Below are 27,993 nucleotides of genomic sequence, written 5' to 3' on the forward strand. Positions count from 1 at the left end.
CAGCAAATGGGCCCATGTCTCAGCTAGGCTCTCGAGCTCATGTCAGGGCCTCTACTCCGTACACCTGCTGCTTAGTGCGATGTGGCGGGGACATCTCTCCGGTGCTTGAGGACTGGATGGCGATGTAGGGCCCGAAGCACGGCCTCGATAATCCCGATATCCTAAGGGGTTAGATTACGATGTTGACAGCTGGCTAAAAAGTCAGTGCCACTAATGATTGCTTCAGGGTGTACAGCAAGACTAATTCTATGTGCAGCCCCCGATAGTCTCCTTCTTTGACCCTTGCCTTCTTAGGGTTCAATTGCCAGCCTTCTTGCCTCACATGCAAGTAAGGGGTACGTGGCACGACGAAAAAGCCGGTTTGATGAGCCACATGCCGCGTCTCGTCACAAGTTTCAAAGCGTGTTCTGGAGCATTGCACTGTCAAGTCTTTTGTTTCCGCTGAAGGGGAGATCTCGCGGCAGGGCTTTCGAGTACTACAGCAATATACTCTGGCAAAGCACACACGCAGAATCGCACACACGCACACAACAGACGCCCGAAGGAGCACCCACTCTCAGGCAACTTTGCATGACCCAAGAGGAGATGTACAGTGGAACAGAGACACCAATCAAGGCTTGGTGAACGAGATGCCGCAACCCGCACTGGAACAGTTCGCTTGCTCATGGGGCCCTCCGGCCCAAAGGCTGCATACGAACGTGGCCAGGAGAGGGCCGGGCGTCAGATATGGGACTCATACGATTTGTGCTCATCGGGTCTCAAGGGCATCTCAAGTTGCAGGCTATTATCTCACACCAACGCGCGAGGCGCCTCACTAAACCGGCCCGGATGGGCTCGGGCTGGGTTTCCCTGCATACGGACGGCTTGAGGACTCGTTCCTTCTTTTGGGCCAGCTGTACGGAGTACGCGCCAGATGATGACCTGTCAATTCAAACGCCAACCCTTTGCTGCGCTGGATCAAAAGTATATTAGCCGAGGGCGAAATTGGAGCGGCTGGTGCGGCTGGCTGTCAAGATTTTTATCTACAGATGAGGGTGTCGTGCTACCCGCCCTGACGTAACGGTGCGGCGGCATGGCCGATAGGAGAAAGAGAGGGCCGCTGATAGGAGAAGACAGGGCCTGGCATTCGGCTTTCTTACGGTATCAACTTCTTTCCCTAATACTTCTTCTTGTTGAGGACGTTCATTAGGCAAGCCGCCTGTATGCCGCATACAAGTATTGGCGCAGCCCTGCTTGTCTATGGACTGTCAAGCTGCAAAGACTACCTAGGGCCTTACGGGTGGCTTTGGTCAGAAATTTGACGAGATGGGGATACAGGTAAGAGGATCTCTAACACTTTCAAGCTCAGTCTTGTCGTTTGATAAGACAGTCACCAGAGCTCTTGCCAGCGTCTACCTATCACAATATCTCCGACGGAAAAAAAGCCCGCCTGGTAGGTAGGCGAGGGCTGGTCTAGATAGAGGTGGAAGGTATGGAAAGTATGGCACGGGGAGGCTATAATGGAGTTTTTATCGGTGCTGTCGGTATAGTGTTCATCTGGTTTATCGGCCATGTAAATCTCTGTATTTGGAGATAAAATTCGAAAAGATGGTTCTCAGTTCTACCAGAACAAATCCATTTCTCTATGCAGGGAACACTACGACTACCTATCCGTCGTTTGGTAACGCAAACACATCTGCAATTTGTAGAGGGTAGAGAATATGTATTTCTATTATGACTCGTGTATACAGAATTTACAGAGAATCTCAACTATGTAAGAAGTCCATCCCAACATATCCTCCCACATGGGCTAATGGTCCAGTAAACTCCCTCAGCCCTTTGTTCCGGGTCCTCTCTCAACCATCGGGAACGGAATGCCCATGTTTCCCGCCAATGCCCGACATTTCCCATAGAATATATATGTACTGTAGTGTGCGCATATGCAAAATTAGTGGCTTCTCATAAGCCGATTATGTATAAGATCCAGACTCAAGGTCCTGGAAAGTAGATACCCTGAATAAGAGGGAAGGATGAAACGCCATGTCGTGTTGCGTTTGTGTGTAAAGGATGTGAGTAATTAGATACTATCGAAGTCGCGTATATGTGGGTGCGTATACGCAGGTATATGTATGATTGTGCGTTGTTCGTCGTAGATAAGAAAATCGTGGAGAGCATCAAGGTTTAGTAAAGTAAGAATAAGCCGGCACGGCCCGATTCCCATCAAGGAGGGTGCTGATAGGGGGGTAACGGTAACGCGGCTGGGGTTGGCCGGATTGGCATCACGGGTTTGAAGGAGTCGCCTATAGATTTGAAACGAGGGCCGCAAGCGCGGTGTACAAGGTGGCAAGTGTAACGGTATAGATGGCTGGTCGTAAAGAGAGGCCCTCTGACGAAGCCGGTGGTAGAGTGCCGTTGACATAGTTCGGACCGCACAAGGTGTTCACTTGTCGGGCTGCGTCCGCATATACATCGGCAACAGATGCGTCTCGATCCGCCGACGCAGAATAGTAGATATCCATCGTCTGCTGCGTACACCAGCTGCAAGAGGGGTTGGAGCTGCCCGGTAGGGCCAGACCGTAGGGCAAGAAGTATAGGTAGGCGTCTGAAGGCGTGTTGAGGTTGGTAACGGCGTTGGCAAAGCAATACTGGCTTGTGGTCGGATCCTGAAGACAAGTTGCCGCATACACCTCCTTGTAGGCTTGCAGTCCGCGGTACGCCTGCAGAACCAGCGTCTGGTTCTGGGCAATCTCGGCCTTGCAATTGTCACTCGTGGTGAGGTTTGCCGCGGCTTGATCGAGGAACGTAGCACAGGACACGGAATCGGCTTTACAGGATGCGTCAAGCACCCGCACGATGCTGAGGAGAGACTTTTCGGCTTGGAAGAGGCCCGTCGAAGTCTAGCATATCCGAGTTAGTTGTTGCACCATGTCTAGCTGTTCCCCACCAAGATCGGACTCACCTGCAGCATCATGGAGAGAGGGTAACAGCTCTTGAATGTGGGATCCTGGAGAAGATTCGATATGAAGCTGGAGCATGAGTCAGTTGAGCCCTCCCCCTCGAAGGCGGAGGCTGGTGTGTTGTCAAATGGTTCCGGCAGGGCAGAGGATGATGCTGGCGATGACGTCGCCGATGATGGGCTGCTGGTCTTCTCTGACGAGGCCTTTGTTGTCGTGGTAGCCGCATTTGCGCTCCTTCTCCTCTTTCCGCTCTTGTTAATCGCCGAGGCATCGATGTTGGAGCTGAGGGTAGACTCGTCGCCGTCGTAAAGCAGTTCGTGTTCGCTAACATCTTCGGAAAATCCACTTATCAACCCCTCCGGGGACGGCGCGGACGGCAACTGGTCAACCGCTATGGACAATGCGGGAATGCGAGTTGACGCACGGTCCGGTACGGTGGCAGCAGAGCCGAGCGTCGTCGCCAAGAAGGCGACAATCAAAAGCGCGAATCGCATCCGGGAGAGTGGCCGTCGTGGCATCTCGACCTTGGATCTCCCCATGAAGATGGTCATTGGTGTTCCACTCATGATGTAATTTTGATGACTTTTCTTGGACCACCACTGAAGCAACAGTAGTACTCTTCTTCGTCCTTTATGGCCACGTCCTGAATCCCGGTGCCGCTTTATACGAGGTGGAGTTGGAGTCGCAAGCAAGCTTATTATCGAAGCTGGAGTTGAGAGCAAGGGAGTGACTTGTAGCGAGTGCTCAGGAAGCGAAATTGGTTATCGGGATACGTCAACCATGACTCGGCTAGAACGAAGGAGTGTATAGATCGAGATCTTCTTGCAGTCGGATATCGCGGGCAAGAAGAGTTTGGAAAGGCGGTTGATGATGGCGAGTATGGCTGGTTTGGCTTTTCCAATGGATAGAACAAGAGTATCGGTTTCTTCCCTTTTTGATCCCCTGAACAGACACCGCCTTCTACTTCCACCAAGAAATTTCGTTGCGTTCTCCCTCCACCGCCCCCCAATTGGTCTGCCTCGCGATTCGGAAGCCGGACAGTCTTCTCTCGGGAAGAGAGACAGGGGGAGGAGCTGAAAGGCGGATTCAAGCGAGCGTTGGCAGAGCGAGTGACAGCCGAACCGGTATCGAAGGTAGGCGGCGGTAAGGCAAGATCGAAAAGAAAAGGCAATTAGTATTAGTGGTATCAGGAGTAGACGTGAAACTCGTAGTTTCGGTATCTGGAACCGTAGTTGGTCGAGTCGATGCAGTTGAGGCAGTTGAAGCAAGTTGAAGCAGTTGAAGCAGTTGGCGATGATGATACTGGAAGAGAGAGAAGGGCCAAACGAAGGATGAAAAGAGAAAAGATGTGCAGAAAGGGTCCGGGAAGCCAAGAAGTACTGTACAAGTGCTGCCACCGGGTTAGTGGTATGGACTCGGGAGTCGTGCGTGTACTGTACGGTAGCAGATAGCGGGCAAGGAAGGAACGACGCGGGTCTGCAGCAAGGACCCAAGCGTCGAGGCAAGCGCGAATCGAGGAGCGTCCATTGAAGAACTTGGAAGGAGCCCCGCCGTGTGGCCGGTGTGGGGAGTCATAATCGGTACAAGTACATGCAGCTAGCGGCAAGGGCACGGGCATTGTGACGAAAGACGGGGTAGGAGGCTGTGATTGGTACAAGTTGGAACGTCGAGGAGACGAGAATTGGGTGAAGAAAAGACCGCATGAAGCCTTGGCCCACTGCGAGATGGCCATTGGAAGAGCAGTCGATAATACCTTGATGTACTTTGATTCCAGCAGAACTCGCAGCTTCCAATGATGTCTGCAGTTGATATTGCAATCACTGGCAGTAACTTGAAGAGAAGGTATCAGAGAACTCAAGTACAGATACCGGGGGGGAACAGTCACAAGCAACGACCCCTGCCTCTCAAACCTCTTTTGGGTTGCATCTCAACTATCACTTTTCCCCTTCAGCAGCTCTTCCCACTGGCTCAGGTAAGACGACGTGGTAATATTGCCAGCAAACGGCAGATCTCGAACCGGAAAACAGGCGGCGCCAACACAGGCGAAGATGCCTCCCCTGGCCTAGTGGGAGAGCGACGCCGTTGATAGCGCCAGGTGAGTTTAATTGCATCCCACAATGCGGCGAGGCGAGGCAAGCCACGTTTTCTTGAGCTGGTATGAAGCTGACGATGTATTGGCTGTCTATTTCCTCGTCCATCTAGGTACTGCTATACTGACTGTATCACTTTGTAGGTGTGGTTTTTATGCCAGCCGTTGGGAGGCGCTTGAGTATGTGCTCAAGCTACCGAAACTTTACACCATTGCCATCAAAAGCAACCATCATCACCTTGATTCACGTCGCACCTATAAGGCGAGGTAGGGTACCACCTAAACGGCCATTCTTGGAGCTCGAAGCTCTAGAATCAGGTCGCACACGTCAACAGAGATGGATGCAATCAATAGCGCCATATGCAGAGTCTGGAAGCGGTTGGCTGCCGTGCCACCATCACCAGCTCCGGTTAGTGACAAACCGGCTGCTTTCCCGCTCAGCCTCAGTTTGTTCGCTCTTGATTGTTCCCCTCCCACCGTTTTTCTGCTAACATGGTGTTGACGCTGATAGGACCACCGTCATATCGCCGTATGGCCTCATTTTCTCTTTCTAATGACCGAAGGAACTCAAGACGACCAATTGCAAGCTGCGGCTCCATTGCGCTTGACATTCCTGTGCTGTACTGATTCAGGCAGAAGAAGCGCAGGATGAGATACGACACGTAACACGCCATGGACTTCTGCTGCTCCGGATTACCGTCACCAACAGGTCTGCACCGAAATAGCATCGACAATTTCTCATACACCGCACACAGACGTGTCTTTCCCTTGTACCACTTACCTCTGCAGGCTCGCATCATCCTACGCTTCGCACGGGTACCGTATACCGCACTCGACTCCGAGCTGTAACGCAGACAAAACGCACACGCGGCTCCCCTGCCGAAGCACCACAAACGCCCCCAAACGAGAAAGTCCCCAGAATCCTGTCAACCAGTCTTCCTGAATTCAAACAAAAGATCACAGTGCAGCATTTGGGTCATCTAACCCTGCTGTTTCCCAGCGATTTTTGCTTCTTTGATTCTTGTAACGAAGCAGATGTAGTTCGTTCGACAAGGGAGGGAGTCCAGAACAATGGACCAAAGAAAAAAAAATCAAGACACAAGCGCCACCAATTTAGTTCCCGCGCCGCCTCAATTCTTCATTGAACCGGCCCCCCTTTTTTTCCTTGCCTTGTTCGGAAGCAGTCTCCCTTTGTCTCCACTTGGGTTACTCTGCACTGTCTTGGAATATCCCACGAGGCACCACCGAGAACCAGGAAACCGTCCAACGCCTTCGACAGAAGCATGATTAATTCATACATGTTTATGCTTCATGCTTCATGCTGCAGAGAGACCAAGGACAGCCACTGTCAACACCCAAAGTCCTTCCCATCGAAGAATCCACCCCTGCAATCTTTGCGTGCTAACCCCTTACCATCTTCGTGTCATGTCTCGCCCGCCAAAGGCAAGATCGAAGATCCGGAACAAAAGGAAACTTCTCAAGTCGCGGCTCCGGATTATTGGGGCAACACAAACGTCAGCAGATCGTGAGCACAAGGAGCAAGAGAAGAGACACCGGACTCCAAGGCTTTTGTTTCAGCGAGCACTGCCTCGGAATTGCACTACTGAGCTTTGAAACAATCGAGGCCACCGTCACCTGAAAACAGGAAAACATAGTCGGAGGCCTGGAGCAATTACGGGTATCCATCTGTGAACCTTGAGATCTCGTGTGACTTTTGCACTGGGAATATTGTCCGCGCGTCAAGTCTTTGCCATGACTGAATTATCATAAGGCGCAAACTCCGTAGTATTGGCTTTCGTGTCGCCGTCCCCAGTCAGCTAGACATGGTCATTTACAACATCAATGAGTTCACAACGCCACTTTCATGCAGATGAGATCAAAACACATGACATTTTTCAACGATTTCAGCATTCGCAAGTATTCGACATGGAACAGAGCATTATTCAAAACGAAGGTAAATAGTAGGAGTGGTGTGGTGTTTTCTTATACAAAACAAAAAGCTGGGAAATGCCATGCAGAATCTATGGGGGGAAGATAAACATTGCTCTGCGTCTTACATCCTTCATCCTCCATCCAGGACCAAACACGAAAAACAAAAAAAGAAGCGAAAGAAGAAATAAATCCAAAAAGTAAAAGCCAATGTCGAATCTTTTCTTGTTGTATATATGTGTAGATGTTGCCCATTTTCCAGATCCTGTGTACATCTGCAGAACATCCATGACAATCTTGAGCCATGATGGAAGCAACACGCATACAATAGAATCAGTGAAACGAGCGTCATCATCAATCTTACAGCAATAGCTCCATCCGCCGAAAATCCTACCGCTTTCACGAGCTCGTCGCCAAGCTTTGCAGGTTGACCAGCTCGGCATAGCGCCCATTCTTCCTCATCAGCTCCTGGTGGCTCCCGGACTCGGCGACACGGCCCTGATCAATCACGTAAATGACATCCGCCCTCTGGATCGTGCTGAGACGATGCGCGACCGCAATCGTCGTGCGTCCCGCGGCAGCCTTGTCCAGAGCCTCCTGGACGACGGATTCGGATTCGGAGTCGAGGGCGGACGTGGCTTCGTCCAGGAGCAGGATCTTGGGGTTGCGGATGAGGGCGCGGGCAATGGCTACGCGTTGCTTCTGGCCGCCGGAGAGCAGGCCGCCCTTGCTGCCGACAAAGGTGTTGAACCCGTCAGGGAGGGAGACGATGAAGTCGTAAATGTTGGCCTCGCGGCAGGCGTACTCCAGTTGTTCGTCCGAGACGTCCTCCTTGGTTGTGCCGAGGAGGATGTTCTCCCGAATCGTGCCCGAGTACAACGTCGGCTCTTGGCTCACCAACGAGACAAAAGACCGGTAGTTGCTGACGTTCAGGGTGCTGATGTCCTGCCCATCGACAAAGACGCCGCCGGACAAGGGGTCATAGAAGCGCTCCAGCAGCGAGACAGTCGTGCTCTTGCCACATCCAGAGGCGCCAACAAGGGCGACATACTGGCCGGGCTTAACCGTCAGAGAGAGGCCCCTGAGGACAGGCTGATCCGGCCGCGTAGGATAGCGGAAATGGACGTCTCGGAACTCGACGGTGCCTTGGATATCACTGCTGTCGAGGAACTGGCCGTCTTGGGACCACGCGTCAATCTTTGGCGTCCGGTCAAAGAGCTTCTTCAGTGCCAGGGCCGACGCGTGAGCCTTGCCCATGTCAGGCGCAAGCGAAAATATGCCTCCTGCTGATTGCGCACTGTAGATGATGCCCATGAAGCAGACGAAGAAAGTGAATAAATCGTACTCCCTGGTGGCGAGCAAGGTGCCGCCGTACCAGAACCCGAGGCCAAAACAGAGGAATGTGGCACCCTGGGCTGCGCCGTAGACCGCGCTCGATGAAAGAACAGACTTCAAGCCCTTGCGCCGTTGCGTTGCAATGTCTTCGCGATAGATGCGCATAATGTCTTGCTCTCGCGTAAGTGATGCAACGGTGCGGATGGCTGAGATGGCCTCCGAGGCATACGCAGCAGAAGCCGCATACGCCTCCTTTGCCCTGTTCTGGAACCGAAGGAGCAGGTAGAACCGGAAGAAGCCACAGGCCAACAATACGGGGATTGTTGCCGTACAAACAAGTGACAGTTTCCATCCAATAGCCAAGCCCATGATCATCGAAGTGAAGAGGGTCGACAATGTCAACAGAATGGTCCCGAGAGCGGAGCCACTGAGGCCTCCGATGTTATTGGCTTCGGTTGACAAGAATGCCGTCAACATGCCTGCCGAGTTCTCTTTCCTGTCGTAAAAGGAGATGTCCTGGCGGAGAAGCGTCCTGAAAGTTTGGTCCCTGATGCGATGGATCAAGTGCTCAGAGCATGACGCAAGTGCGATACCTTGACCAGAGTAGGTGATGAGCGTGCCACCAGCCAGAACGATGAACATGAGAGCCCAGAAGTAGGCGTTGTGTCGGATATGTTCGATATCGGCATTGGGGAGGAGGGCACCGGTCAGAGTGATGATCTCCTTGGCAAAGAAAACTGAGGAGTGTTGTTGATGTTTAGCGGGCAGTTTTCGTAAATTGGCGGTCATGGATCAGAAAAGGGGAGAGAGGGGGATACACTTACCAGCAGAGATGGGATTGGCACCACCGCAGAGGATAGAAAAGACGAGACCGGATAACATGCGCTTCCACTCGTTGCGGTTGAACTTGGCAATAAAGACAATCAGAGCCCACATGCTGTACTTGGCCTCCTTTTCCGCTGTGCGAGCCCGCAGCGCAATGCTAGAGGCCGACTTCTGCGTCGGCGATCGGTTGAGGTTATTCTCACTACCATCTTCAGCACTGAAGATCTCACTATCCTCAATTTTCGACTGCCTCTTGACCAGAGCCTCCTGATGCTCGTCGATGGCCTCCTGCTCCTCACGCGAGAGATCCCGGGTGGCAGCGATGTCCTGTGCTGATACCAGCTTATAATAAGCGCCCCCTTTCTCTACCAGCTCGTCGTGAGTTCCTTGCTCTACAATTCGGCCTTCCGCCATGACAACAATGTTATGAGCGTCCTTGATGGTTGACAGCCTGTGAGCAATGGCGATGGTAGTCCGGCCAGCAGAAGCAGCCTCTAGCGCGGACTGCACGATGGCCTCGGATTTTGTATCCAAGGCCGATGTTGCCTCATCGAGCAGGAGAACTACACTGGGGTTAGCAATTACCATCCATACGATTATGAGAGGAAATCAAAGGATCGAGTGAAATGCGAAATATGAAATGTGTGACTGACTTTTCGGGTCGCTAACAATGGCGCGAGCAATAGCAATGCGTTGCTTCTGTCCGCCGGAGAGAAGGAAACCTCGGTCGCCAACGTTGGTTTCATAGCCCTCCGACAGAGCAGAGATGAAATCATGGGCGTTGGACTTCTTCGCGGCTGCAATGACCAGTTCACGCTGCTTCGCTTCGCTTTCCTTGTCAAATTCGGTTCCGACGAGGCCGTAACGAATGTTTTCGAAAATCGATGTGCCAAACAGCGCAGGCTCTTGGCTCACCAGAGAGATCTGACGGCGAAGCCAGCGAAGATTCAGCTTGGAGATGTCGTGTCCGTCAAGATACACCGTACCAGCAACGGGGTTGTAGAACCGCTCAATAAGACCGACGATAGTGCTCTTGCCGGATCCAGACGCTCCAACCAATGCGGTTGTCTTTCCGGCGGGTATGTCAAGAGTAACATCGTGCATGACAACGGCGCCGGGGCGTGACGGGTAGATGTGTTTGACATTTTCTAACCGAATGTTCCCCTCAACGTTTTCGATGGTGCCGCCTTCTTCACTTGTTGGGTTGATCGGAGAAACGCGGTCAATTGTATCGAAGAGCTTGGATGCAGCGCTCACAGCCGCGGTAAAGGCCTGGAAGTTGGGCGCGATACTGCCCATGTTGAAAGCTCCCATAATGACAGTCATCATGACAATGAGGACGTGGTTGAGAGAAATCTCGCCGCGCAGGAGGAAGGCACTGCCTTGCCAGAACGCCAGTGCATAGCTCATGTAGAGCAGAAACATGATGCCACCGAGCATAATTCCAACGGCGGCCTTGAGTCTGAAGCCATAGTATTCGGCCTTTTTCAGGTGCTGGTCGTACTGGTTGGACAGCCTCTCCTGAGACCCAAACGCAACGGCAGTCCGCACGGAACTGAGGACCTCGTCGGCCAGGCTTCCACCAAGCGCAAAGGATATGATGGACTGTGTGCTGCTCTTGACCATGTAACCGGAGAATACGGAGCCGTTGATGAGAATGGCGAAGATGACACTCGCAAGAATCAGCGTCAGCTTCCAATATGTGGCAAAAGCGATAACAAATGCAGTCACAAAGGTCGAAATAGCCCCTATGGTTACCGACACTTTCTCGGAGATGCCGTCCTGTATGGTGTTGGTGTCGGAAGTGATGTGAGTGACGATCTCTCCGGTACCAATCTTGTCAAAGAAGCCAATGTTCTGATTTAGGCAGCTTTCGAGGTAACGCTCTCGGATCCTAGTAGAGATATTCTCGCCCACATGGATGAATCCCACCGTGGCAATATAAGTGACGACGAACTGACCGATGGCGAGGTACACAAAGTAGAGGACGTATTTGGCAAGCTGGGAGCTGAGTTCGCCCTTGTCGATCAGGCCTACTGTGAACTGGGAAAAGGTCTGTTGAAGGCCACCGAAAAGCAGCGTCATGAGGGGCAGGGCGGCGCCGTTGCCGATGGAGCAGATGGTCGCAATGATCATGATGAAAATGTCAAGACCAGTGGTGTATCGGTAGAGCGCAGCAATACCCTGGTTCAGGTTGGGCGTCAAGGCCTGGCGCTTTAGAATTTCGGCTTCGTTGTCGGGCAGGTGTCGAAATGGCTCTTCAGGGTCCTCCTTGACCTCTGGCACCTTGGGAAGCTTCTTCTTTTTTTCTTTTTTGGCCTTCTTCTTCTTTCCCTTGGTATCGGGGTCTGGCTCAGTGCTGGCTTGAGGATCCGACCTTTCAGCATCTTGACCATTAAGCACTGCTTTTTCGGGGTCTGCTTTGTCGACTTCTGGCTTTTCGAGGTCTTGCTTTTGGGAACCCGCTTCTTCGATATCCGCTTTTTCCAGGTATGCCTTCTCGGGATCTGACGTCTGGGTCACTATGTTCTCAGCATCTGCCTTCTCCGACTTTGGCTTGTCGACGTCTGCTTCCTCGGCATCTTCTTTCTGACCGCCTGGCTTTGCGAGATCTGTTTTGCCATTGTCCACATCCTCGGTGTTGCTTCTTTCGGGGTCTGGTGAGCCTTGAACTGTGCCCTCCGACTCTGATTTCTTAGGTTCAGCTGCCTCAGACTCTGGCGGAGTATCCTTTGCGATTCCCAAGCCATTGGCAATGCTGGTGTCGCCAGGGCTCGAGTGCTCGGGGGTCACTCCCTCGGCCGGCTTCTCCTCTTTTTCAGCGGCCATGATGGCGGCTGAGGTGAGGTCGCCGAAAGGCGATGGACTGCCGTGTTCGATGTAACAATCGGGCGTCTAGTCGGTGTTGCTGGTGAGCAAATTGAGAAGCATGTCATATGTTCACGTATGTCTGCAGCGCAATGCAAGAAACGAACAGCGATCAGGCCATGAGATAAGCGGGAGCAGAAGTAGAAGCGCAAAGTAGATGCAGATGTAAGGAGGGAAGAAGCAACAAGAGGCGAGATGCAGATCCGGCCCTGTCCTCTGTGTGCATGCTACTACTCAGTATTCCTGTGGCCTTCCAATAGAAACCATCAGCATGTCAGAACACCTGTATGTGTGCTTTGGTCGAGGTAGGAGGCAGAAACAGTAGTAATACCGGCTGTAAGAAAAGAAACGCCCATCATGAGGACGAGCCGCACAGACACGCCCCTCGGCAGACAGCACGCGTCCTTCGTACAGGAATAGTACTTGCGGCTCCCCAGCGGAGATGGACATGCTCCCATTGCCGCGTTTGTTCTGTTTGGGGGGGCGGGGACTCGAGGCTTTGAGATCTCTCAAGCAGGGATAAGGGCAAATTCCAGTCCAGCTGTCATACAAAGTACGAAGTACATTCAGCCAGGCTGTAGGAAACCATGCAGGGTACCGCCTCGCCCGATGGCCTGGGAGAAATCGCACTGTGCTTTGTTCGGGCGGTTGGCCGCGGGTACGTTACCCTGTCCACAGTTTCTTTTGCTTTGTCGAGCATTTAGTTCTGATTCCTTTGTTCGCCGTCCTTGGATTTGCAGAAAACAAATCAACTTCGGGCAGATGATTGCTTCTTGACTGTATCGGTACAACGCACTTCCATTTCCACGGCGCAGGAGACAACAAATCGGGCCATGTCTAAGACACTGGGGAGCTGAAGCCCACTATGACCTGCCACTCACAGCATTAGCCTTGAGACATGCGGGATAGATGAGATTCCCTCCTTGCCTCCGTCATCTCGACTAACCAAGACATTCTTCGTAGTAGTAGTAGTAGTATCCGTAGTACGGCATGAGTCGGACTTGCTTGAAGCTCTTCCGCTGCGCCCATCTCACCCTTGCTCTCCTCTTCACCAATGCCGCTGCAGGGGACTTTCGCATTGGTCCGCGGCTTCGACGCCAGCAATCACTCGTAATACTACAAGTATCAGGTTGCATGAGCGCCTGGTATTGCCGCTTTGAGAAAATTGAAGCTGAAGGACAGTCAGCCAACTGACAGCCCGATGCCTTGGCGCGATTCTATTGCCGGGGTTGCCAACCCCAACCACCTGCAGACCTCAGATGGCCTTGAAGCCAGCGACAAGCCTTGAAAAGTCACGATTTGCTTTGTCCTGGCATCACCTTCTTCTCTTCTTGCTCAGTAGAGCGCCTTCAATAATCACTATATTCCATAGCCATGCTGTTGTCTCTTCCGTTGCTTTTGGCTCGAGTTTCTCCCTCGGCAGATCTTGGATTAAGCATGTCTTAGCGCGTACCGCATCGACTAATATCTTCCTTGGCTGACTCATACACACAACTTCCATATTACGCAGGGCACCGTGCGGCGCGTACTGTACGGCCGGGTTGACCTCAGCCGCACTCCTCGCCATTGTCATCGTCCAGCTCGTGAGCGGCAATGTTCTTTTCTTGCCTGCTGTATCGTATCGACTCTACACTGCATGGCGCAGCACCACCAGCCCGGAATAGAGATGCTTCTGAGATCAGTCTGGCGTGGAGCTGTACTTTAGCAGATGCATCTCAAGAGCCCGTGAGCAGGTGTGCTCATATCGTTCAAGATAATATAAATAGCTTATGAGAATCGTAGCACAAGGCTTCCTACACAGCACTCAAGCATGCTTCTGCAGGTTGGATCAGACATCAGAAGACGTGATGTTCGGCATGCATTTTTCTAAATTGACGCTACAACATAGAATATGGGATATAGCGCAAATAGTGTCTGAATGCTGTGTATTGACCTGGTCTTCTCCAAAAATCATTGAACTTCTGTCAACATTACCTTACTTCTCACGATAGATGAAGAGTAAAGCATCTCTACAATTGTGTAACTAGTCCATGGAAATGAACTGACATCTGCCAAAGACAGAGCAAAGTCTACATCATGCAACTGATTTAAGGGTAAGTCCCCACCGCACCGTTTTCTCACCGAGGAGCCACTAGAAGCACAGGTCGGTCAATGGCCAATCAGAAGCTCAGCATCACGCCTATAGCTCGCCGAGTCATTCAGCCATACGCTCCTTCTAACGACTTCTACCTTAGGCTGCCTTTGCCACCACCAGAGCAAACCACTCACAGCAATCAGGACATCGTGTCCTTTTTTTCTCACGTGTGAGCCTGGTATAATCTTCAACTTCTCACCGATTCTAATCTTCTTTATCTTGACTTCTCATCGCAGCAAGCCCCAACGCAGCAGCATCACGCATTGCGTCATGACGCTGTAAATTTACAATCTCTTAACCTACACACCTAATAGCTTTAAAAAGCCATCGAGAAACACCACCCCAGACATTCTTCAACTCAGGCCACGATGCTTCCTCAAACCATCTCCCTCATCCTCGCCCTTCCCCTCCTCGCCCTCTCCGCTCGCCCCAAGAACGCAATTCTCCTCTCCGGAGTTCGCTCTCTCACCCTCAAGGGCAATGGCGCAAAAACCACCTCCCGCCGCGTCGCCCCGATCCCCCAGCTCAAATGCGTCTCATCAAAGGCCGTCTGCGACCTCTTCCCCATCGACGTCATGCGCTGCACAAACCAGGGCTCCTCCTACGGCTCCGAAGACATGGAATGGAGCTGCACAGCTTCTCTACCGGAAGAGTTCAAGCTTGGCAGCACAGAGGTCATCTGCGAGGGATACTCTTCGCCTGATGATCCTTATGTCCTCAAGGGTAGCTGCGGCGTCGAATACAGGCTTTTACTTACCGAAAAGGGCGAGCAGCGGTATCCCGACATTGCGAATAGTGGCCGCTGGTTCAGCAATGGACAAGGAGACACAGATTGGGGCGGCTGGCTGTTTGCAGCCATATTCCTCACTGTTCTCGGATGGATCCTTTATTCAGCGTGGCGCAACGGAACCAGCGGAGGGAACAGAGTCCCTGGCAGAGGAGGTAACGGAGGAGGATGGGGCGGCGGCGGCGGCGGCGGTTGGGGTCCGGGTTGGGGCCCGGGAAACGATCCGCCCCCGCCTTATCCCGGAACGAAACCTGACCAAGGGCAGCAAGGTTGGAGGCCTGGATTCTGGACCGGGCTGGCCGGAGGAGCAGCCGCTGCATACCTGGCGGGCAATCGAAACAACCGGCGGGAAGAACGGTATCCCTCACAAGGATGGGGAGCTGGACCCTCTTCACGATCCTTCTCGTCTGGTTCAGGCTCAAGCTCTGCTTCCAACTCGTCGCGATACGAAAGCACGGGATTTGGGTCAACACGACGCAGATAAGCCGCTCTGGGCAATATCAGTGTTGAGATAAAAACATCAAATGCAACTCAGTTGGAACATCATACAAAGAGCAAAGGAAAACCATATTTACTGGTTGGAAGGATGGCGCCTAACTTACGGCCTCACTCGTTCCAACTCAATCTCTACTCGCGAAGGCTCATGTTCCCTTGTGTGTCATGCTCCCAGTGTCAGATACACAGTGATTGGCTCAACCAGGCGTCTGCAATCAACAGCCCACAGTTGAGTGAACTGTCCTCCTAATTTTTTTTTTTTTTTTGAGAATTACTCTATTGAATCCCTTTTTTGTTACCCATTGCATTCAGCATCTGAATGGCGCTCAGGGGTGGCATGTGGCATTGTTCCGCTTAGAGTGGCTGAAATGCTGCCCTCTACCCCGCTTACAGGAGCAAATGCTCAGGTGAATCAATCATGGTCACTCCAGCTCCCAACGCAGGCGACCTCGTCCAACATCCTCTGGCGGTGAGTAATGCGAAGGCTTACAGGCGTGGCAGGGCTGGAGGGCCTGTCGTTTCGCTCGCCGCCCCAGCGATATCAGCCCGATGTGTTACCCCAAAGGCATCAAGCCTATCAGAAAGCGGGCGGTTCGGAAGGCGATTATTCCACAGCTCGATCGCGTCGATCTCGTGCTTAGTGCGGACGCTTTGCTCCTCGGACCGCCGCGGCTTCTATTGGGACGAAAAGCCACAAGTTCGAAGTTGGCCATTGGGAGGCGCCGAGGCGGACGATTAGCTCCAAGCGCCGTGAGAGTGGCAGACAATTGCAGAGCCTGGGCTACACGTGCGCAGTGCAGCTCCGGGAGGCGGCAAGGAAGCGAATACATGACGTTGGCTGGTTTGCTGAATCGAGAACAGATGTTGGGATGCGGCTCTGGAGAGAAACTCGATATTTGAGGCTGGCCCCCCGCGCCTCCAGTTGGTGGTGTTGCATCCAGAAGCTGCATCATATTCCTCGCTCGTGTTTTGGCACTTAACCAGACACGGTACTGGGACAACTGCAAGGTCTCTTCCAAAAGTTGTTCTCATATCATAATTTCGCTGAACCCCTGGCTTGAACGATCTCTTCCAACTAAAACAGACCTTGAGGTCCTTCGATCAAGCAAGACCTGACCGCCCAAATGACAAAGAGAGTCCGCTCTGATCGCCGACAACTTGATGTCCGGCCGGTATCACACATGGGCGTAGATGCTACAGATAATCGGTCTCGGTATGAAGAAGTCAGTCGTCAGTTCGCACACGAGTTTCCGCAAATGGCTTGGGACTTGGGACAGCGACCCCGGACACCGTGGTTTCTCTCACCACATCACATGGGACGACAAGGAAGCCAGACCATAGCTTCAGGGGATGAAGATAATGGCTTGACAGCTGCGGAGTCCTCGACTGGATGTGACTCGGATCACGACTCCGAGGTTGCACCTCGAGCAGACCGCAATTCTTCAATGTACGACGATGGTGCCTACCATGATGCCCTATATATCGCCATGACCACGTCCGCGTCATCGCCGGATGAGCAGACGGGCGACCCAGCCTCTCCTACTTCCCCCGATACCGGTTTCGATCCCTCATGCGATCTCGAAGCATTGGCGCTGAGGCTTCTCTGGCAGAACCAGATTCAAGAGCTGCAGTCCCGCCGTGCAACGCAGATTCGGGATCAAGAACAAGCAAGACCCCCCGAGCACAGCTTCACGCACCCGGTAGAGCGAAGAGAGTCTCGGCAGTCCGAGATTGTAGAGGGCGATAGGTTGGATCAAATTATGAGTGACTTGGGCAAGCTGGGAGTTCGGCTGCGTGAGGATGCTAGGAGGCAGCTGGACGTCATTAGCGATGATAGCGCTGCCCTCCCTCTATGTTTGTGAAGGCCTGGGCGTCTTGTTTGCTCCTGTTTCCTGTCCCATTCCAACGTTATATTGGCGTTTATGGGTTGACTGCCTGGAGTTCAAGGTTTGCTGGTTGTAGGAATGGAGATTTAGGGCGGTATCACCGCAAGGACATGTCAAAGGGGGGAGACTGCGACTTTCTTGGAATCGAGAAGGGCACAAAATGGAGCTACGGGCGCTTCGATTAGTGGACATGGGGACTTCTGGGGTAAGGTGAGATGAGATAGAACGACCTAGTGATACTGCTACGCAGCAACAAGGTGGTAATTAACACGGTAACTAATTTGGTGTCACGGCTAGTCGTCCTCGATCAGCCAGATGGCGATGCAGCGGGAGCAAAGTCTCCGTAGCAAGTGGGCACATGCCTCGATCCAGCGATCCAGCGGGTGCTAGCAACCACCTTATTTTCTGGAGTAGGGCGTCGTGGTAGTCTATAAAGCTAGGCGAAGCTGTCGAAGCTTGTTTGTCTGATGGGCGGCCTGCGAGGAGGATCTCTTGGTTCTTCGGCGGATGCTCCGTGAAGTAGCTCTGCGTGGGGTTCTCACAGAGTCTGTCCTGGCAGGTCTGGCTTCTTATAGAAGGCTCGGTGCCCCAGACCATGCTCTCGTGTCTGCGGCTGTTCGGGTTACCTCCCGAATTTCAGTGCTAATAATGGAATTGACGACTCAGTTATTCGATTTTGGGGGGAGTGGACGCTGCAAGCTGCAACCGCTTGCTGCTATCTGGACACCTCGATCTTGGTACATGCATATGCACAGATTTGCGCTATCTAGTGCTTCGATAAGCCATAGCAGGCTCTCCCGGGGCCTCAATCAGAATGCCACCACCAACCGACCGGGCCATCCAATATAGACCCTGCATGTCTTCGTACTCCATAGCGGCCTGAGGAGGAAAAAAAAAAATTCAAGTTTCGTTGGTGATCGGCGCGCCTCATGGGATTTTGCAAACCGGCTGAGCGACTGCGATCCGTGCACTTTGCGGCGGTTGTGGAACGGCGATGGCAGCAAATCCGGTGAAGGCTGCCAGGCTGGTGTCCGAGTCGGCCAGAGAGCGCGAGACGTTTGAGTAGGGAACCCCTTCTTGCTTATCTCTCCTGCCTTTGCTCCTCTCCTCCTCATCGCCGTCACCGCTGAGGCCTGACGTTAACCCGCTCCTCCGTGTCTCGACCGCAGGTACTCCTCGTCGCTCCTCCGCACCGTCAGGCTCAACGAGACCGGCAAGCCCACGCCTTCGACCGAGCTCGCGGCCGCCGACGATGTCATCCTCACGGGCCTCGCCCAGCTGGGGGCGCTGCAGACGGGCACCGACCGGGCCCTCATCTCGCTGTTCGACGCCACCCGCCAGTGTATCGTGGCCGAGGCCACGCCCACCCAGCGCCTGTATCCGTCCCTCAGGAGCGACGACTGTGATCGGCCGCTCTGGCTCTGCGGCACCGCCATCCCCCGTAGCCACGGCTTCTGCGAGATGACCCTCCTCGGCGACAAGGCCCTCGATGCCTCCGACGGCGAGACGCCCAATCAACTTCCCCTGACCATTGCCCACGACCTCGTCCACGACCCTCGCTTCTCGGCCAAGCCCTTCTGCCAGCTGGGCCCTTCGGCTCGCTTCTATGCCGCCGTCCCGATTCGAACTCGACGCGGAATCAACATTGGCGTTTACTGCGTCATCGACGAGACGCCCAACAAGACCTGGACCGATGTCCACTCCCAGCGACTACGGGACATATCCTGGGCCATCATGGACCATCTCGAGGCACAGAGGCTCAAGGGCGTGCACAAGCGGGACGTACGGATGAACAGGGGCCTGGGATCGTTTATCGAGGGAAAGCCCACAATATTCGGCTGGCAGAAGACTTCACAGGATCCCGAATGTGGCGATAACGACGCACAGCAAGACGACGAGCTCAGTCACCGGCAGCAGTTTCTCCAACGGCAGCGAGAAGAGGCGCTCGAGGACGACCTCGTGGCTAATCTATCACCAACGACTCAGGTAGCCAATCCAATGAGCACGACACTGCTAGGCAACGACGCCATCCCGAAGCCGATCCCGATTCCAAATAACGACGCATTTCTTGGCCGTGACCGGCGTACGCTCTCCGCCGCCAGCTCGGAAACCACGCCACCTGCGTTCAAGCCCATGGCTGCTTTGACGGAAGACGAAAGCTCGATAGTCATCCTCTCAAAGGCTGCCAACATTGTTAGAGAGTCGATCGAGGTGGAGGCCTGCCTGTTCTTCGAGGCTCCGATCCAGCCATATTTGTCTCCGGCGCAGAGCAGCTCCGCGACTGATGAGGGAAGCGACTCCTCCAGCTCGAGCAGTAGCGACGAAGATGATATTAGGCGTCCGATTAAACCTGCGCCGCAATGCAGGATCCTCGGTTATTCTACGTCCAAGTCTTCTAGCATCAACGGGACTGCTCCCAGTCTGTCCTGGGTGAACCTCACGGATAAATTTCTGTCCAAGCTTCTTCGACGGTATCCCAGGGGCCAGATATTCAACTTTGGAGCCGATGGAGAGTTGCAACCGGACACGGCCGAAGACGAGCAGCCATGCCAGACGCTCGACACTCTGTCAAACGGTTCTTCGTTGCCCACGAGAGGATCGGAAGTCAACCTATTATCGCCGCGTGACAAGCCGCGAACGAGAGCGTCGACAAGGCGGCTCGAGGGAAAGGCTCTGTCCAAGGCCTTTCCGGGTTCTCGGAGTGTATGCTTCGTACCGATCTGGGACCCGAGGAAAGATCGATGGTATGCCGGCGGATTCATCAGTACCAAGGATGTAGCTCGAAATTTCTCTCTCGAGCAGGAATTAAGCTATCTGAGAGCTCTGGGAATGCTTGCCATGTCCGAGATTTTGCGATACAAAGACCTCCGAGCCGACAAGGCCAAGACGGACGCGCTTGGGTCCCTCTCGCACGAGCTCCGTTCTCCCCTGCACGGGATTCTACTCAACGCTGAGTTGCTGATTGATACCAAGCTTGACATTTTTCAGGGCAATGTTGCCCATACAATTGAGACCTGCTCCCGCACGCTTCTCGACACGGTGGACCACCTTCTTGAGTACTCTAGGATCAATCACCTGTCTGGACGAGACGACAGGGCTCTCAGCTTGGCATCCAACGGCCTTGATCTGGGCCAATTCGGCAAGAAGTCCTTACTGCGCGACTCACAGCTCGACTACATCGTCGAGGAAGTCATCGAGAGCGTCTTTGCTGGCTTCAACTTCTTGCACCTGTCTGTCAAGCAGCTCTCAGATCATCAACGTGGCTCGATCAACATCAACAGCGATGTGAATGCCAACCACCACTCCGATTCATTGCAGGCCATGGACCAGCTTGAGCCTTGGATGACGAAGAACGGGGAGCTCAGGTGGAGCTTTGACGATGTGTTGATCGTCCTCTCCGTGGACGCACGGTGTAACTGGGCGTATTGTGTTGATGTCGGAGCCATTCGTCGAATCGTCATGAACATCTTTGGCAATGCCTTGAAGCACACCAAACGTGGCACCATCACGGTATCGCTCACGCAAGAAATGGCCCGTCTCAGGGGCCGGAAGAAGGAGCGCGTCGTCAGGTTTACGGTGCAAGACACCGGCAAAGGCATCGGCGCGGATTTTCTCAAACACGGCCTTTTCCGTCCCTTCTGCCAAGAAGATCCGTTGTCACCTGGCGCAGGCTTGGGGCTCAGCCTCGTGCAGCAGATAACGTCTCATTTGCAGGGTGACGTTTCCATACAGAGCGAGCTGGGCGTCGGGACTATCGCCTCTGTCACACTGCCGTTGGAGCAACTGCCGCCGTCGTCGGGTGAGGCCCCTACAATTTTGGAAGAAGAGGAAAAGCTGTTCAAGGAGCAGGTGGAAGATCTCAAGGGTCTGCGTGTGCGAATCCCCATGGCAAATCCTGATTGGCGTAAGGCCGTGGTCAACATCTGCTGCGAATGGCTACACATGGAGGTCATTCCCGACACGCCAGACACAGCCGTTACGCCCGATCTTGTACTGTGGTCTCATATGGACTTGGCGCGGTTGAGCGAAGACTTTGAAACGTTTGACAAGACGCCCAATGTCGTCGTGTGCTCGAACGCGTTGGTGGCCTATCGCCAATCACATATATTCAAGAAAGCCGGGTCGCCCGTTATCTTTGAGTTTATATCTCAACCGTGAGTTCAATTACCCAGACTGCTTCTTTTGTTTGCCTGATTGTTGACTAATTACAATCTCTAGGACCGGCCCGCGTAAACTTGCGAGAACTCTGCATTCGGCATATACGCGATGGATGAGTAGTTCCAACTCGCCGACATCATCCACCTCGGTTCCAATGGTGGCCAAACGACCAAAAGGACCCAAGAGAACGCCAAGTACTTTCTCGGCCGCTGCCCATATGCTCAGACCATCCTTGAGCAGGCCGGCAACGGCGATATCTGGAAGCAGCACTCCATTTTGGGAGGGCGAAAGCAACTCGCCGACGTCGCCTGGCGCGAAAAGCGAACCGGCCTCAAACGTTCTCGAAGAGTCGTTGGCCCTGCGGGACAAGGCCGAGGCAACACAGCTCGACTTCTTGCTCGTTGACGACAATTATATCAACTTGAAAGTGCTCTCGACGTACATGAAGAAGCGCGGCGTTGGCTTTAAAGAAGCAAAGAATGGCCAAGAAGCTGTGAATTGCTTTCTCGCGCATCCTGGCGCGTTCGCTTGCATTCTCATGGACATTTCCATGCCTGTCATGGACGGGTTTGAGGCTACGAGACAGATTCGGGCCCACGAAACACAGATGGGCTTGACGCCTGTGCCCATCATTGCGCTCTCGGGGCTGGCCACCGAAGATGCGCAGCAGGAGGCCTTCGGCAGTGGAATGGATGTGTTCCTCACCAAGCCAGTCAAGTTGGGAGCGCTGGGCGGCCTGCTCGAGTCTCATGGGATTCTCAACGGTGGCTGAGGAGCAGAGCCTTTATCTATACTGCTGAACTCATCATACGTTTTCTGGAGATGTATATGGATTGACTAGCTGATGCTTAGAAGGAGAGCGTCGGTACAGAGGCATTTGCTATGGAAAGGTATCACCTCCTACCTGAGAGGTGTTCTGGAGGATATGCTGGAAATTGTGTGCAGCGAAGGTCGGCAGATATGGTGCACTGAGTGTGATATTTTGGGTTTCCAACGCCCGTCCCTGGTCGAAGCCAAAGTACCAACTTACCAGCCTCCGCTGCTACAAGCCCAGGGGTTCATTTCTGCCGTCAGCCATCAAGCACGAGACAGAGCATGAAGATGAATAAGGGAACGGGACCACGGAGACTCCACGGCGCCATGTGGAACGGGGGTTCATGGGATTGAGCCGGACAAAACCGCCTACCTGGCTCGGGAGCAAAAATAACAATCATTACAATGGACGGTGAAGGCTTTGGCAAAAATACCATCTGTGGGATCTGGTCATGGGCCTAGCTTTTGGGAGGATTACATGAAGAACGAAATGTAGCCATAGCGAATCTATCTATGCTCACAAAGGAGTCACATACAGAATTGACGCTTCTATCAGTTGGACACTTGTTTGTCAATCACGATCGTTAGGTAGGGAAGCAACAAAAAGGGGGTTTTGTTTGCGAAATAGTAACTCCATAATAGTTCGGTTTTATGGACAGTAAGAAAATAGCGTGAAAAGGGGGGGAAAGCTACTATAAATGATCTGCCGGGCGTGTGGTTGCGTGCGTAATGCTTATCTCCCCCCAGCCTCACCTCTTGTCAAGGCACAATACAATTCTTAGTTATGTACCTGCCTCATAGAATGTTCTTCGAGGCTTAGTACTCGTCTGTCCTCGTACCGTTTCTTTTTATGTGAGATCTGGATGCGACGTTGGATCGGGGTTCCGGGGGGGAGCTGTTGGCTTGTATGTCCCACTTCCATCGGAAGCCGGACGTGGGCTGTAAATAGGTCTTGATCGGAGTCTGTTTGCATAGCCTATTCGCTGTATGCCAATCTGGCAGTGCTTTCTTGTGACATGTTGTTTGATTCAGAAATGATCTGGGAAGTAAAAGATCGGATGGGAAGAGGGCGTGATTGGCGAGGTTGAGGACCTGTTGGGTAGGTAGGTATGCGATCTGGCGATCCTGTCTGTTGGTTTCTTTCCCTTTTACTTTTCAATTTCTTTGCCTTTCATTGATTCCATCGTGTATCAAACAATCGAGATGAGATTAAGATGTGCCGTCACTTCGAACAAACGTGACTGCCTTCTCGTTTGGGAAAGCAAAGGTGCTTGGAATGGGGGGTTTGAACGAGGGTATTCTAATAATATCCAGCTATGCTGCTAATTATAGATTGAGAAATTTGTCCTGGAAGGGGGCAAGATTGCTGATTCAGAACTCTAGAGTCAGTGACGGATGGTGAGCAACACATGGAGCAAAGTGTCTAGAAAGAGCAGGAATTCCCAAGTTTGGGAGGTGTAGGAAGTTTTGGAGGAGTGGTGCTTCGTTTCATGCGAGATGTGTCTGACCTTTTGGAACTGTTGGCCGCGCCTGGGATGATAATCTACGTTCTTGATCCTCGGATATCCGTGGAAAATTGGTTAGTAAATTGCGAATGGTTGACATTGATCAATACCTGATGTGAAGGGATTCAGAGGTAAGGCATGATGTGGGAGTTGAGTATACGCAGTATCCCTTTGGAGGTGTAGTATCCAAGAGACATATAGATAACTCCTCGCATGTACGGCTTTGAACAAACATTAATCACATAGTACATGGCGGAAGTAGGGGGCACAGTACATGGCTTTGTCTTGTATAACGATGCCTGTGTTAGACCTGGTCAGACGGTCGAATTCGGATATAGGATCCCCATCATCTCCACTCTGTTGGTTCTTCAAGTCGAGGATCTTGTAATTGTCATCGTCAACAAGTCACTATTTCGGGTCAAACGTATCTTGCTTGTCATCACCATATGCCCCGAAACAGATCTGGTCTAATTACGAAATCGCACATCCCCAAATGGGCATCTCTCATCATCCCTGGGGCTGTTTACACGATGACGACCAAGTATGTATGTACTGCCTCCGCAATAAGATTATGCACAATGTAAGATCTGGTTGATGGAATTTCCTATGGAATCTTTCGTAATCGCCCCAGTCAATCTGAGAGTGGGTTTGACGTGAGCCAGGCCACCCTTGGAGAAACATGGGTTGGCTCTTTGTGAGTCTGGCATTTGTAGGAGCGATCAGCAGCTGGTCGCAAAGCGGTACAATAGGAGAAGAAAGGTTTGCTTTGCGTGTTTGATCATCGTCTCAATCGATGAAGCATAGATAAAAGATTATTATTAGAAGAAACAGAAGAGATGCCTCAGGAGGCTCTTGAAACCATGTTGATACATCGAGTAAATGCCAAGGTGAAGCAGAGTCAAAGTGGTGGAGGATGTGCTTCCTTGACCGACGACATAGATGACTAAGGCAGATCGGCCAACCTCACCCTTGTCTTGTGCCATTGACAGACAGCTGCCATTGGCACATCGGCCCGCATCTTTCTCCGCAGTTGCCCCATCAGGACCCCAGAAGATGAACCGTGGAGCTGCTCAAACGTTGAATTCCCGATTCTAATTATAGGCACTTCAGGTTGATTTGCTTTTGAGAGTTCCCTGCGAAAATACAACACACTCAAACCCGGGCTTTACGGACAGGAAACGGCGTTGCTGCGCGCTGTGTTTGGCAGCAGATGCTCGAGAAGAGAAAAAGAAGAAGGTCGGCTTCACCGTGCTAGTCAGTGTCTTGAATCTGTGGGCTGTGTGTGGGTGAGTGACTTTCTCAACAGATGCAGACGCAGCTGCAAAAGATGCATCATTATGTATGTATGTAGAAGTCCGAACCTGCTTGTGCTTCATCCTACGGCCACGTTTTGTGACATGTGCCTCCATCTGATAGCCGGGCGTCGTTGATCTGGTTGGCTCTCGGATGGGCACTGAGACAAGCAGCTTCTCCAGCACGACGCGCGATTGGCACAGGCCGTGTGACAGCGGCGTTGGCCGTGCATCTCCGGTGCAGCGTCCATCCTTCTTTCTTTCTTATTATCTTGACACAATTTTTCTTTTTTGTTCCAAATTTTCCTTGCCCACCAGCACAAGCACACACAAACTTGCCTCTCTTCGTGCCCGAGGAGATTCGGCGGATATAGACGCCAGCCGTCGGGCACAGCGCTGATTGGCCACGAGGCCACAGGGGAGCGCCGGGGATTGGCCAGCGCGCTGCAGCAGGGGGTCGAGGGCTCAGCGCTTACCCGCAAGCTCGAAATAGCAGCACGGCCACTCAGGGCCGGTGGCGACCCTCCACCTCCTCTTTTCCTGCCCTCCTGCTGCGGTGCGGGTCGCGTCTAGGCGGATGTGATTTCTGTGCCCTGGTGCTTGCTTCTTGTGCTTTGTGCTGGGACTAGCCAGCATCGTGCAGCGTGCAGCCGGCTGAATGGGCAAGGAACGGCATGATGGGCGGTTCCACTGGGAGGGACGGAGAGAGAGAGACAGAGGGGGGGGGGAACAGGGAAGAAAGGAAGAAAGGGACGAGGAGAAGAGGGGGAAGGGGGGGGGAGGCTAGTGAAGAGAGAGAGAGAGAGAGACGCAGAGGAGACGAAACGAAACAAGCTGACGGACGGGCTCGAAGCAGAAGCCACGGAGACGAAACACGGCGGACGAGACCGACGAGGTGATGACGGATGCAAAGCATTTGATGCGCGGTTGTTTCGTCGTATATAGCCGCCGACGATCCCGCCCATTTGCCATCACCAGCCATCTGCTGTCCAGCACCCAACCTGACTTGATACTTGTGTCTCCTCTGCCTGCGTCATTTCTATTCTCGTCTCGTCTCTGCAGAGCACAACCACTGTATCACGGCATTGCTTTTCGCTGCAGGCATTGCTACTTATACACATCGTTGGGCCTGCATCTGTTATGCGTCCCCATTCATCGTACCTTGATCACACCTTGATATAACACAGCCTGGGGTCGATACGATCCGACTCGACATCTCGTTGACGCACCCCACTCTCCATACCTCTCTCTGTCTCTTCGTCCTCTCTCTCTCTCTCGTATCAAGGTTTTGTCTTCTCCACACACATCCCGTCGTCTCTCCTCGAACTCGTCATTACGATCATTACCATCACTACTCTCGTCTCTGTCCAATACTCATCTCCATACGAACTATTCGACACCTCACAGCCGTCGTCATGATGGCTTCTCAACCCTTTCAGCACAACTCCGCCCCCAAGAGGCCGCGGCTATCCCTCAAGATCAACACCTGCGGCTCGTCAGTCCCCAGCAGGCCAGTAAAGGGCTTCCATGTCGACCCTACCGATCGTACAGCCTGCAACACCCTGTCCAACGTCTACGCAACCGCCATCGAGAGGTCTACGCCAGTACAGGCCGAGCCCCTTACAGCCATCAACACTCTGCAGAGCTTCTCCCTCAAGACGCCAGCCGAGCCCCGGGGCCCCAAGCTCAAGATCAAGACGCCATATGTCGCCGCCTTCCCGCAGACACCGACCACCGAGACCTCCGCATCACCGCCGCAGAAGATGGACATTGCCTTCCCAAGCACCATGACGCCGACGCCTCCCATGTCAGCTGGCGCCGTCGACTCTTCCACATCCAGCGCCTTTCCCTTCTCCCCTAGGGATCTCTCCTCAAGGGCGAGGACATATGGCGTTACCTCACCCTGCTCGCCAGTCGAGCCGCTCCTCTCAAGGCGGTATACCGCTGCGTACACCACTGGAGCTGCTCCTGCTCCCTATACGCACCCTCACTCTCTCCACAGCATCTTGCGCAACTCGCCTCTACCCCCCAGGACAGCCATTCCCGCCTCTCCCAGGCGGCAGTCCCTGAGGCTGCAGGAAAAGGCCGCCAAGCGTGTCGGCTACAACAACCCTCTCACCCAGACCATCATCACCAACAAGTACACCAAATCGCACATCGACCTCCTCGTGGAGGAAGCCTCACCCGCGTCACCTTCGTTCTCGCCCATTGGGGGCGACAGGGCAATCAACCTCAAGCAGGCATTCTCGCCCAACGAAATCGAGAATGGGGGCCAAACGCCAGGCCCGTTCGAGGACATGCGACGCAAGCTCGCGGCCCTGAGTGGTGGCGGTGCAGGGACGCCACCGCCGTCGTCGTCCCTGTCGCCATCCGAAACGGGCGGCATCCGAAAGCGCAAACGCAAGGAGAAGAAACGCCAGTGGGTCTGGACAATCGGCGTGGCGGACGAGGAGGAGGAGGATGACGAGCGCGTCGGTGGCGCAATCGCCGCCTCCAGGGCTGAAGCCGCCTCCGCCTCCGCCTCCGCCAGGGGTAGGGGCACGGCCACGGCCAAGGCGCCTTCTCACAACGACGACGACGACGACGGAGATGAAGCCGGGGCGGTGCGTGCGAACGCTGTCGTCCCGGACATCCAGATGGTGCCCGACACGCCGACGACGAGCATCGAGAGCAGCAGCAGCAGTGCCGCCGACTCGGCCATTGACGTTGACATGTCGGACGCCAGCAGCGTCGTCTCGGAAGATTTCCAGGGCGTCTTCCTCCCCGTCGGGCCCGCTGCGAGCTTTCTTGCGTCCGAGCTGGACGTGAAGACGCCGACGGCGCCGCCCAGAAGCAGGGCGTATTATGCCTGCAATGGCTACAATAAGCGGAAGCGGGATACGCCTATCCCTGAGCTAGCTGAGGCGCAGGATACGCATGTAAGCGTGGACAGCTGAGTGGC

The 27,993-nt window shown here is 53.5% G+C and overlaps 7 protein-coding genes across 7 annotated transcripts; 4 read left to right on the forward strand and 3 right to left on the reverse strand.

Annotated features, from left to right (window-relative positions):
* Positions 1 to 2,366: 2,366 nt before the first annotated feature.
* Positions 2,367 to 3,109, reverse strand: BBK36DRAFT_1099238 (hypothetical protein; the record flags this gene model as incomplete). The annotated part of the gene is made up of 2 exons (XM_024889132.1): positions 2,367 to 2,876; positions 2,939 to 3,109. Coding segments are annotated over 2 exons (681 nt in total), but the record flags the coding sequence as incomplete, so codon positions are not given.
* A 4,244-nt stretch (positions 3,110 to 7,353) lies between these two features.
* On the reverse strand, positions 7,354 to 11,250 carry BBK36DRAFT_1116843 (abc transporter-like protein; the record flags this gene model as incomplete). The annotated part of the gene is made up of 3 exons (XM_024890285.1): positions 7,354 to 9,026; positions 9,114 to 9,677; positions 9,768 to 11,250. 3 exons carry the CDS (start codon positions 11,248 to 11,250, stop codon positions 7,354 to 7,356), a joined length of 3,720 nt encoding a protein of 1,239 aa, XP_024750788.1.
* Positions 11,251 to 14,484: 3,234 nt separating this feature from the next.
* BBK36DRAFT_1116101 (DUF1183-domain-containing protein) lies at positions 14,485 to 15,387 on the forward strand (the record flags this gene model as incomplete). Its single annotated transcript, XM_024890197.1, has 1 exon — positions 14,485 to 15,387. One exon carries the CDS (start codon positions 14,485 to 14,487, stop codon positions 15,385 to 15,387), a length of 903 nt encoding a protein of 300 aa, XP_024750789.1.
* A 1,498-nt stretch (positions 15,388 to 16,885) lies between these two features.
* On the forward strand, positions 16,886 to 17,260 carry BBK36DRAFT_1158307 (hypothetical protein; the record flags this gene model as incomplete). The annotated part of the gene is made up of 1 exon (XM_024894098.1): positions 16,886 to 17,260. The coding sequence occupies one exon, from the start codon at positions 16,886 to 16,888 to the stop codon at positions 17,258 to 17,260; it is 375 nt and encodes a 124-aa protein (XP_024750790.1).
* Positions 17,261 to 18,278: 1,018 nt separating this feature from the next.
* BBK36DRAFT_3483 (histidine kinase) lies at positions 18,279 to 22,214 on the forward strand (the record flags this gene model as incomplete). Its single annotated transcript, XM_024898033.1, has 3 exons — positions 18,279 to 18,346; positions 18,454 to 21,438; positions 21,503 to 22,214. The coding sequence occupies 3 exons, from the start codon at positions 18,279 to 18,281 to the stop codon at positions 22,212 to 22,214; spliced, it is 3,765 nt and encodes a 1,254-aa protein (XP_024750791.1).
* A 2,489-nt stretch (positions 22,215 to 24,703) lies between these two features.
* BBK36DRAFT_1140123 (hypothetical protein) lies at positions 24,704 to 25,688 on the reverse strand (the record flags this gene model as incomplete). Its single annotated transcript, XM_024893354.1, has 4 exons — positions 24,704 to 24,826; positions 25,122 to 25,304; positions 25,384 to 25,496; positions 25,529 to 25,688. The coding sequence occupies 4 exons, from the start codon at positions 25,686 to 25,688 to the stop codon at positions 24,704 to 24,706; spliced, it is 579 nt and encodes a 192-aa protein (XP_024750792.1).
* Positions 25,689 to 26,470: 782 nt separating this feature from the next.
* Positions 26,471 to 27,988, forward strand: BBK36DRAFT_1158309 (hypothetical protein; the record flags this gene model as incomplete). Its single annotated transcript, XM_024894099.1, has 1 exon — positions 26,471 to 27,988. The coding sequence occupies one exon, from the start codon at positions 26,471 to 26,473 to the stop codon at positions 27,986 to 27,988; it is 1,518 nt and encodes a 505-aa protein (XP_024750793.1).
* Positions 27,989 to 27,993: the final 5 nt, after the last annotated feature.

This window comes from Trichoderma citrinoviride (genome assembly GCF_003025115.1).
Source record: "Trichoderma citrinoviride strain TUCIM 6016 unplaced genomic scaffold BBK36scaffold_5, whole genome shotgun sequence".
Taxonomy (NCBI): Eukaryota; Fungi; Ascomycota; class Sordariomycetes; order Hypocreales; family Hypocreaceae; genus Trichoderma; species Trichoderma citrinoviride.